Below are 11,770 nucleotides of genomic sequence, written 5' to 3' on the forward strand. Positions count from 1 at the left end.
TTCTCTTTATTTCATGTGACGAAAAATAGAACGTGATCCTTCATTTGACGAGCTTTTTTTAGCTAACCAGTTGGTGCTAGAGTTTGCCTCTTTGAATACATGCTCATAGGAAACAGACCACTCACAAGTGATGATTTATTCATGATAAGTTGTAACATTTATTACTAAATAAAAGTTCTAAATTCCAAAATCGTACACATTGATTAAAGAATGCATACATTACGAGACGGTACACCTCAGATTCATGAGCGTATCACCAAAAATATTAGCTTGAAGGAAATGCACAAGTAGCCACTTGCCTACGTAACAGGGATTGAAATAATTTTTATAAAAATGAAGATGAAGATGCTTCCATAACATTAAATTCCAAAAAATCTTCTTAACATGAGACAGTAAAAGGAAATGATCATGCACTGATCAATTTCTTGATCCCAAAGATTGCAATTGCATTCATGAAACACTTTGATGCCAAGCGCCTGTCATCGAACTCTCTCAACTAAGTGATTTAATTGGGGAATGACAAGCCATTGAGATTCACCTTTTATATATTCTAGATGGAGAAAATATCGTCAACTCGGCTGCCTCAATCAATAAAATCTGCTGTTCTTGAAGATCATCAAAAGTGCTTCTATGTCACAATCTTGGGTAGTAGCACCATAGAAACAGCTACAGAAAGGAGTACAAGATACTTTGAAATGCTCCAATGTTGCGGTTGATAAAATGCATTGCAAAGAAAGTAATCACCTGTTATAACCTATTTTATTTTACTTGGACCTTACAATAACCTGCTGAGAGACTTGATAAGTAATTTCAAATTCCTTCTTGTAGCCTCATCACCAGCGAAACCCAATATATCAGAGCTAATATTCTGCAACAATGCAACAGAAATGAGAACAGAATCAGCCAAATTATTTGTAATTAATTAAATTTACTTGAGATTTCCAAATTTACAGCCTTGCCTCAATGTTCTTCAGGGTAAATATGAGAGTGTAAATAGACTTGCGAATAAGTTCAGTGTTCTCAGGGGTCATGATGGACGAATGTACCCTTCTGTATAAACATAGGATGACCTTAGTTGTCATGATATATTTTCCAGGATAAAAGTAAGAGTAAATGAAATTTTAGAATTATCTTAGAGTTCTCATGGGACTGATAAATGATTTTATCATTCAGCACATAGGTGAAGTGTGTCTTCATGTTGTATTACCATATGTACTTTCTTCATTGTAATATCATGGATCTTAATGAAAATAGAATATGGTAAGAGAATGAAGACCTATAGGCTACAGATAACGGGTAATTACACCAAGTTTGGATATCTCGAAACTATATTCTTAATCTAAGGGTCATCACTTTATCCACTTTATGTTCAAACTGAAAAACAAAACAAAAAACAAAAAAGGACATTTCAATCTTGATACAGCTAGTGTAGAGTCCTGATTGTGCACAATTCTCAACCATAGTAACTAAATAAGATGCATCTAACTTTGATCTACGAGCTGGATGCCACATTTCAGAGCATGGTGCATTTGCATCCTGATCACAGGGGTCGGTGAGCCAGGTAGGTAGAATCAGCATTCCTAAGTTAGAGCTGCCAGCAGAAACCCACAAGAGCAGAGACTTCGAAATGTGATTCAAGTTTGTACCCCATTTTCCAAATGAAGTGCAGCTTTCACCAACTACTCAAGGTACGCACAGGTCAACATAGATGAAGACCCAGTGCAGTGAGTGTTCTATACTATTTTAAAATTGATTTATAATTTATAAATTTAAATTTCAGTTTAATATGTAATTTCAAATGGAATATTTATCATAATTAATTTCAATATTTTATTATTAATTTCAATAAATCCTTAATACTGAAATTGAAATATTCAACAGAACATAAATTAACAGGATGACCAACAGTAGAACGACGATTGAGTAAGTAGAAGGGGCCCAATAACCTTCAAGTAAAGCCTAAGCCTATGCATTCCTCGTGGACAAAAAAAAGGTTGTGTGGAGAGCCACCTTCCATAGATAGTGGAATTAGAAACCAGATGGTTTTCCTATGTTTATAAAAAAAAAAAAGGGAGAAAAGAAACCAGATGGTTGGCACAAAAAAAAAAAAAAAAAACCCTAAGAGGCTGTGTTTGTGACATGAAATAATATAAAATCACAAGCCTTCTCATTTTAAAACTTTTATGAACCTTTGCTCCTTTTTTCTAGTATATATTGAAGACTTGTTTGAGGTCATGCATTTTTACATTTTACACAAAGAAGTTATAAGTGGTAAAAATACTAAAGCATCATTTTTGGCAAGTAAAATATTAGCATTCATTTTAAATCAGAAATCCTATGCTATAAACCACTCTTACAGCATATACTTACGCACAAGTGTGCACTCACCTACATAAAATCACTGAAGACGCCTAACCCAAATAAACCTTATTTTCTCATACATGCCCTAGATGGACCACAATAAACTGCCTCCTTGCCACTCACCCCTTTTCCCAAGTCTCTTCATTCAGGATCTCTCTCAAGAACATAATGTTGACATAACAGCTGGCATCTTATCTACTAGTAACAATGTACTACAAGGATGCGTATGCAGGAACGATATAACAGAGATAAAAAGTGCCAGAGAGGTTTCTATAGTTAACCTCAAATCTTCAGAGGCTTGTGTAAGGCTTTGGGTCAAATTCTCAACCTCCTTCAATAGACCAGTCTCATGAACTTCAGCCAACAAAGGTTGCACATCATCAGCCATGGCTTTGATCTGAGAAATCACTAAATCAAAGCCAAATATATGGGATGAGAATGAGTGATATAATTATTTCAAAAGGAAACAACATTTAGTCACAACAAGGAGAAAGTACAAAGATACCAGAAATGTTAGTGCATAAAAAAACTCCCTAGAGTTCACTCACACTATTAATTTGTCCACAATAACTACTGTGAACGCTGTAGTGAATACCCCATAATTAAATATATTAAATTAAGTCTACACAGAAGCAAGAAGATAAAATTGAGTATTTTAACTAAACATAATGAACATGAAATGTTAGCTGTCCAGAATGTGATCACATTCACAACTAAGAATGTCAAGATCCAATTGAGATCCTAATTGCCCAATCACATTTCTACAATTTGACATTTTACGGCAAACATAGGGGTGTTGAATATTTTATCATAAAGATATGGAGAACGTAAAAATTCCCATGCCATCCCTTCCAAGAAAATAATTCTAAGGCATTTTCCTGTTCTGGTTCAACATAACATATTTGTAAGACTTAAAGTGGGGATAACAACTTAACGACTACAGACTTACATTGGCAGATGCTGATATGTCATTTATCATCATGCAAAAGTCAAGCTTGCAAGAGGACAAAACAAAAGAGGACAAGCACGAGACAAAATATCACCCCTAAAGGCCCAAGCAAAAAGAAAACAACGGAAAATGAACCAGACTCTTCAACTGAAACGACCACTCCAATCCCTCTCAAGATCCACAAGGGACAATTCCCCTCTTCCAACCCACAAAGAAAGAAAAAAAATTGTTGGGGGCGGGGGGAATTCTCTCCTAAAGGTGTGGCTAAATGCAGCTCCCATCAAAGACTAAACAGCCGGTTACAAATTTGCCAATCCGTTTCAGCAAAGCCAAAACAGGATGATTATTTGTCTGTGAAACATTTTTTTTTTATACATGAAAAAAATAATTTATTAACAAGAAGAGAGAATGATGCAAATAGGTATGAAACAGAGGGCAATGAATCCCCTCTCCAAACAAATTACAAAAACATTTAGTGATAAAACCTTATTGGAAATGTTTGAGGCAAATCATTTTCATTATTACTATTAAGTACCATTAAACAAACAAATAGCTTTGCATTAGAAGGAGTCTCGAGTCGCCATATAAACAAATAATAAGAAAATGTGCTTGTACTAAGAATCTCAAGAATCCAAATTCCAAATCTTTCTGTTAAGCAAAAAAGAAACATGGAAAAGAACAAGTATGTCCAGCAAAAGAGCAACATCATCAAGTCTATCATTCAGATCTCTATAAAAATGAAAATTCCAAGAGGAATGGCCGTCCTGTTAAAGACAACAAAGAAATTGGAGCATTAAAATTAATGGATACAGTAATATGAGAAGATTACATCACACCTTTATAAGAAGTGGCTTTGCTTCTTCAATAACAGAAGAAACTCTTTCAGCCAATGAATAAGTATTGGCAATACCAATTTCCTCTACATCTCGTCCGAGCCGGGTGAATACCCCAACCAATGCATCCAAACTAACTCCCTCATACCCCTTGATCCTTTCTCGATCACACACAATGAGACCTTCTTTGGAACATTTTGGGTCAAGAGGTCCAACTGATGGTGTTGGAATAGGATCTTGAGGTGTAATGTCGATCAAAGTTTCCATGAGAAGACCCGACTGGTTAACTTCAACCAGCGAATTTCGTGGTATAATTGTTTTATCATCTTCAATCTACACAGAAGCATATGTTTCCAAACCCAAACAAAATTTCAACATTTTCATGTCAACAAAGGGAGTGGGAACAAGGTTACAAACTTAAAAGATTATAGCGTTGAAACTCACCTCTGCAATTGCTTCAATACATTTTAAGGAAGGATTAACACGAATGACATTGCCAACAGTTGCCCCTCTGATCCTTACAGGTGTTCCAGTGCATATACCACAAGCCTGAGCAAACTCAAAGACAGCCGTGTACTTTCTGAATTTGGATCGTATTTGGAAACCCCTCAACCAGGCTAAACTAAGAGCAAGTAAAACTGAACCAGATACTAAAAGTAGTCCAACCCCTCCTTCCCAGATGCTCCTTCTACCAAACCCAAAATCGCCTAGTGGACGTAGTGTTTGTCTCCAAACAGCACGAGGAAGGTCTAAAATGATAGCTAGAGGATTTGTTGCTTCCGAAGTAGATGATGTTTCTCCAGGCCCCGCATCAGCTGACATAGATTTTATTCTGTTGAATCTTGTTTGGGGTCTACAAGGAAGATAAGGGATTCCATTGGAAAAATTCCCAGGTAGGGACATCAAAGATGGAGGAAAAGTAGCTGGCAATGTTAAGACATGGACTGGATAGTTCCCAACCATCTTTGATGCAACCTAAGATAATATAGTTCTGCACCTATTATCTGTAGAAGCTAGTTTTCAAAATTGAATAGCAAATCACTTTACGGATGTGCGAGGCTGCTGTAACATCCTTGTGGAGCTATAAATCATAACCATACAAGTATTAGAAGCATTAAATGCATAATGGATGGAAAAATGACATGAAAAAGAATCCAAAATGAAAAAAAAAAAAAAAAGGTATTGATATGATCAACTTTATTGGCTCTAATCGTCAATTGATTATAAAATTACAGTACATTGAGTGGAACATGCCAAGAGAAATCAATAAACTAAAGCTTAACGCTTGACTGGGACAATGGCTTGGGTGAAAACACATGCCACCTCTGTTTCAACCCACTCCAAATTGTGGCTCCATTTGGTAAGCTTGAAGGAAATGAATAAGAATTTCATTGCATGAAACTTGAGGCAAGCAATATCTGTTATATCCATGTTAACACCATTCAACAATAACTATATATTTCTTACTATCGTTTATTTATGGTTACAGAAAACATTGCTCATTTAAAGAGTCACCTTTTTCATTCCATTCCATTTCATTCTGCATACCAAACAAGGCCTAAGTGATTTTTGAAGGTTCAGGTTCTTTATAATTTTCATTTCTTTTTCAACCCTCTCGACTTGTCGACGCCCCATTAATGATCAGCCCACCTCACCTCTCTCTTCAAGGCGACCAATCAAGCCCTTTAAAAAGTATGGCATGTTTACAGATTCAGCAAAAGTGTAAACAACTGTGTCACTCCACTCCTCAAAAAGCACTGGTCTTAGTAGCCTAGATGGAAGGGGGAGGAAAAAAAAAAGACCGTGGATGCACGAACAAAAGGAGCCCCTTCATTCCCTTCCCGTGAATATCATAGGAGAAATTAAAAAATAGAACGTACTGAGATCTTCAAACCAATGAGTTTCGTTTAGAAGATGAATCCTAGCCCCGTAGTTCAAAAAGAATGTCAATTTGGACATTTTAGCTATCCATCTATAACCAAATCCTCACGTAACAAGAGAAAGGGTTCCGGTTTGATGTTTACAAAAACAAGTTCATACTTTTACCCAGCTAGCATCTGATTATGATTCCTAAAACCATACTTCTCTTTGAAACAAAATCCTAAGCAGAGGATTCATGTAGACGAAGGAGTAGAATTCAAACCACTAGTGTCAGTGTTAGCACGGAATTCCGAATAAATTGATGCTGACAGTGCATAAATTGAAAGGGCGGGACAGAGGGAGACATACTGTGACTGTGACTGTGACTGAGACTGAACGGAGGAAACAGATCCCTAAGTAGCTGCTGAAAGAGCCATCGACGATTTGGGAGATGACGAAGCGCAAAGACTGCCTCCAATTTCTTTTCTTTTTTTTGGGGGGGGGGGGGGGGGGGGGGGTAAAATTTCATTTGTCTTTCATGAGCTAGGTAATGGGGCTCACAGGCATGGCTCAGTTAAAGAACTGCCATGAATCAACCTATCAACAACATTTTCACATGGGTAATGAATTTATATGAATTGTAAGTTAATTTTTTAATAACTATATCTTTATTGCTAAATTTGAATTTACATAAATCAATTTCATTTTAAAGTTGGCTCAAAAGACAGTAATCATTTGAAAGGCCCCAAATTGGATTCTCAGTCCCCTTTAACTAAATTATACCCCAATTAAGAAAGCCTACATAATTCTTACAAAACAAAAGAAAAGAAAGCCAATATAGGGTCTGTCAGAAAAAATTGATTATATGAAAAGTTAATTACTGTAATCAATTTTAAATATGATTGATTATTTTATATGATATAATTGATCAATAAAACTGGTTAATTATTAATAAAATTAATTTTAAAAAGAATTGAAAATCAAATAAATAGGCGCTCCTGCCATTCTATCTTTCTCACTAAAGCACATATATTAAGTTAAAAAATTAAATTTTTTGAATAACAAATTTAAAACATTAAAATTAATTAGTAATCTTTTCAAAACTACCATTTTATTTGAGATAATTTTCTCCTACTTTCATTCTTTCTCATCTGCATTATTTTTGGATAAATTAAATAAGGGTAGTTTGACAATGCATTATAAATGTAACATCATGATATGAAACAAGTCCTATATTTTAAATCAACTAAAAAGGTTATATGTTTGGGATGAGAGGGAATAATTTTTTGAAGAAACTAGAATTTACACGGTGTTATTACTGAAAATATTTGTGTGTGTGTGTGGATATGGATTTTTACCGTCTTGCAAGCTTTATGATAAACTACTTCAAAAGTATATATTTTATTAAGGACAGAATAATATATACAGCAAACACCGTGCAATTAAACTTTATTTTACTTTTTTTTCTCCATTACTTTATAATTTCATACTCCCTCCGTTCAAAAATATAAAGTATTTAATTATTATTTTTTTCAAAAATACTCCTATTGATGATAACTTTATATTTATTGTAGGATATTTAACAGGGATAAATATAAAAAGATATAGTTAGTTGAAAAGTAAGTAACTACTTTATTAGGGAATGAGTTTCGATTAAAAATGCCTTACATTTTTGAACAGAGAGAATATTATTTTTATAAAAATATTGACTTAAAACTTTATATCCAACATTGATATTGATATTAGCATTAAAAATTTATGTAAGCTGAGCTATCATATTTTATAATAATATTTTTAAAAAAATTACAGAGCTATGATCGGTGTAACCTTGAAAGGTCATACTTCAAAAACCCTTTTATTTAAAAAAAAAAAATCCAGTTAGATCCCTTTTTCCCACTTCCAGCAACAATATGGGATTAAGAGTTTAGATTTCTCTTAAATTTGTTGTTATCTTAAAAAAAGACAGAATAACTAAAATGAGGCTATCATGTTTCTATTTATAATATCCATTTAGTACATAAAATGATAAAGAATAAAATTAAAAATACTTTTAAATTAAAAAAATAACTATCATATTTCTATTTTAAAAACACATTTAAATAGCCAAATGAGACTAACTTAAGTGGCAAGGATGGAGGGGGGTTGAGTATAGATATCAAGAATTCAAATTCTCCTTATATTAAGGGAAAAAAAACATTTAAATATAAAAGTTACAGGTCATAACTAAAACACACAATAAGTGTTACTCTCTATGTCCTTATATATAAAATATTTTTAATCAAATCATATAAATAAACAAAATTAATTATTTAATTAAAAATACAAAAACATTTTAATTTTGCCCATTTTATATATAAAGATAAAGGGATAAAGGGAGTAAGATAGAGAGAGGTAGGGCTTCATTTCACCAATTGATCAGTTAATACCCTTTGCTCTTTTCTTTCATCATAAAAGCTCAAGTGTTTCCATGAGACAATCTCGAATGTGAGGAACACAATTCCCATAGATGATGGAAAAGAAAAAAAGTGCTAAGATTCATTTTTATTCTTAAAAAAAATTATAGACACTTTATATTAATAAGTGAGGTAATTTTTTTAAATTATTTTTTTAAGGAGTAAAAAATTACTTCTATTAGGCCCTTGTTAACTTTATCAATTTTACTAATATGACATGTGGGGTTCACAAGCAGTGACACTGACCATGTTTGCTTCTAATTTGCCCTTGAACTATTTTTTAAAAGCATTAGTTACCTTGAAATCTTATTAAAATAAAATTAAAAAAAATGAATCATTTGATTATCATAGTTTTGACTCAGTTATAAATTAATTCTTAAACTTTAACTCATTATAATTTTATTATTAAAGTTTTGACTGTATTGTAATTTAGTACTTAAATTTTAATTCGCTGTAACTCAATCCTAATAATTTTAACCATTTAAAATATTAATTTTTATATTTTAAAAAATAAAATTAAAAAGATTAAATCTTTATAATCTTTATCAAATTAAAATTTTTAGTAAAAAAATTAAAATTAAAAATTATTTTTATTTTTAAACTATACACAAAATATGATAAATGCTCTTAAATTTAATTGTGGATGATTTGCATCCTTTAATGTCAAAGATTTTTTTTTTTTTTTTTGTATTTCTTCACCCTACTATTTTCTCCATTCATTTTTCCGTAAGTGGGGCTACTTTTCAATTTTTCAAACATTTTTACTATAAAATATTATTTATGAGAATCACATTATTTTTTTAATATTTTTTATCATCTCCCTCCTCTCCATCTCACACTTTTCTTCTTGTCTCACTGTCCCCCGCCCCCTCCTGTCTCCTCCATGATTATCATCTCCATGCTAGCCTCAGTTCGTGATCTCAGGTCTCAGCTCCAACAAATCGACAGAGGTGTAAGTAGCCAATGAGCGGCAACCGTGTGGCCAATGACCTGATTGTATCATCTCCAACCCGCTAGAGTTGCCTGTCTGATGACGAACTAACGACGAACTATTAAAAGAAGCGTGAAGGACCAAACGGAGGTTCGCATGGATGTTGAATTGATGGTAACTGTTGGACCTTGCAAAGTAGAATTTCTGAGCTTCACTATAAAACTATCATACCTCAAGAAGAACTCCACCAAAAACATAGCAAATGGCCAAAACACTAACATCGTCTCTCCTTTCTTCACTAGAAACACAGCATCAAGTCGAGTCCAGAACCATCAAGCCCATGCGCAGAACCACGTAAATGCGGCTAAGATCGATGATCTTTGTTTGTAGCACTCGAGCAGCAGTGCCCATGAAACCTTGTTCCTCGACAACAATGTGACCCTCACGATGACCTCTGTGTCGGCAATGGCGGCTTCGATCTTTTCCCCCAGTCAGTGAATGAGCAAATAGCGTGCTGAACAACATTCGAGGAAGCTGATGAAGAGGATGGCCAAGGTGGGGAAATGATCAGAAGTGAGACTGGCAAGGTGGCAAGAAGTCCGAAAGCCATACCGGCAAGTGTCCAAAGAGGAGAGAAGGAGAGGGAGGTGGGGAGAGAGACAGAGAAGAAGAAGAAGATTGGAGAGTGAGTGAAAAATATTAAAAAAATAAATTATGAGACCACTATAATATTTTATAATAAAAAATATTAAAAAATTCAATTCTGGGCTCACTTAACGAGAAACTAATGCCCGGCACACGAATGATTAAATTCTTGACGCTCAGGACATATATGATCCATAATTAATTTTAATAACATTTGTGATCTTTATATATAAAATAATTCTTAACTGTTAAAATTAATTTCAAAATGTCAACATAATTTTAACTTTTAGAATTGCATTTTCAAGATATAAAAACTAATATTTTAAATAATTAAAATTATAAGAATTAAATTACAACAATTAAAGTTTAATAATTGAGTTACAACTAAGTTAAAATTTTAAAAATTAAATTATAACTAGTTAAAATTTAAGAACTAAGTTATAATTGAGTTAAAATTACAAAGACCAAATGATTATTTTTTTATTAAAATATAATAAATATTACTAAAATATTAAATATTTTAATATCTAGTAATTTAAATATTATTATTTATAAATATTCATCCAAAAGTTATAAATTATTTTTTTAAAATATTAACAGCTCAAACTAATTTTTTTAAAAATTTATAGATGACTTATAAATTTTATGTGAAAATTTGTAAATAAGAACAATAATATTTACAAATACTTTCTCCATCTAAAAATGTATGAAATTTTTTAAAGAGTTGAATGTTAAAAAATATAAGACATTTAGTTTTTTGAAATGTAATCATTACTTTTTTCAAAATACCCCTATTGATGAATGATTTTATATTTATTATAATATATTTAATAGGGATAACTATAAAAAAATAGAGTTAATTTAAAAGTAAATAATTATTTTATTAGAAGGTGATACTTGATTAAAAATCAGTTACATTTTTTAAAGGAGGGAGTGAACTACATAAAATGACCTAATAAAAAAATTAATATTGATTGAATTCCTCAAAATTTTAAGGTTCTTCTCTATAATTTTTTTGATTAATTAACAATACTTCTTTAAAACATTACACCATCCAAAATATTTAGATATTTTAATATTGTGCTACTTTGTGTTAAAAACGGTGGGGATAAACTTCTAGAGTTAGTAATACATTCATCCAAATAAGTACAAATTATCCTAGATATATTATACTTAATATGTTTTTAGCTTAATTGAAAAGTTGAGAAAGTGACATTTCAATTTTAAATATCAATGACCTATAAAATTTAAGAGACTTCCTCAATATTAATTTTTTTTTATAAGATCATTTCTTGTAATTTATTTATGAATATTATTATTATTTACAAATCTTCACACACAATTTACAAATCATTTAAAAAATTTTAAAAATTAATTTAAACTGTTAATATTTAAAAATAATTTATAAATTTTGGGTGAATATTTATAAATAAATATTTAATTATTCAAAATTAAAATATTTAATTTTGCAACAACATTTATTAAATATCATTTTAACAATTCACAATGTCCGACACTCTTGAAAAAGAGTTCAATGATAAATTAACACTAAAAGATATAATCAAAGTCTTGCCTATTAATGCGTATGAGGAAATGGAAAAGTTAATTGGTGATTAATGAAAAGGATTTTTTGCCTCTCAAAAAAATGATTTATGGGGAAATTTGTCTCACTAACAGTCCTTGAAAAAAAGTTTAAGAATAAAAATACACCTTATCCCAAAAAAATATAATTAACAAA

The 11,770-nt window shown here is 31.8% G+C and overlaps 1 protein-coding gene across 3 annotated transcripts; it reads right to left on the reverse strand.

Moving 5' to 3' along the window:
* Positions 1-295: 295 nt before the first annotated feature.
* Positions 296-6,495, reverse strand: LOC129303708 (protein TRIGALACTOSYLDIACYLGLYCEROL 2, chloroplastic-like). Of its 3 annotated transcripts, XM_054943188.1 has the most exons (7): positions 6,373-6,495; positions 4,588-5,224; positions 4,147-4,476; positions 2,643-2,758; positions 960-1,050; positions 745-868; positions 296-666 (listed from the first exon to the last, which is right to left on the reverse strand). In XM_054943188.1, the coding sequence occupies exons 2-6, from the start codon at positions 5,104-5,106 to the stop codon at positions 776-778; spliced, it is 1,149 nt and encodes a 382-aa protein (XP_054799163.1). In that variant the 5' UTR covers positions 5,107-5,224; positions 6,373-6,495; the 3' UTR covers positions 296-666; positions 745-775. The 3 variants fall into 3 exon arrangements, 2 of the variants coding, with proteins under 2 accessions (XP_054799163.1, XP_054799162.1); XM_054943187.1 differs by having other exon boundaries at positions 296-868; XR_008591527.1 differs by lacking the exons at positions 296-666; positions 745-868 and having other exon boundaries at positions 1,015-1,050; positions 2,643-2,769.
* Between the last annotated feature and the right edge of the window lie 5,275 nt (positions 6,496-11,770).

Source organism: Prosopis cineraria, unplaced genomic scaffold, assembly GCF_029017545.1.
Source record: "Prosopis cineraria cultivar Desert tree isolate PC_DT_omini unplaced genomic scaffold, ASM2901754v1 PC2, whole genome shotgun sequence".
Taxonomy (NCBI): domain Eukaryota; kingdom Viridiplantae; phylum Streptophyta; class Magnoliopsida; order Fabales; family Fabaceae; genus Prosopis; species Prosopis cineraria.

Bases quoted from the DNA above. Each gene is read 5' to 3' on its own strand.
- LOC129303708 (XM_054943188.1), bottom strand. From the start codon at position 5,106: ATGGTTGGGAACTATCCAGTCCATGTCTTAACATTGCCAGCTACTTTT. The intron at 2,759-4,146 runs GTGTGATGTAAT...GTGATTTCTCAG, and splicing joins CAAAGCCACTTCTTATAAAG to ATCAAAGCCATGGCTGATGA. The intron at 869-959 runs GCAAGGCTGTAA...GCATTGTTGCAG, and splicing joins TTACCCTGAAGAACATTGAG to AATATTAGCTCTGATATATT.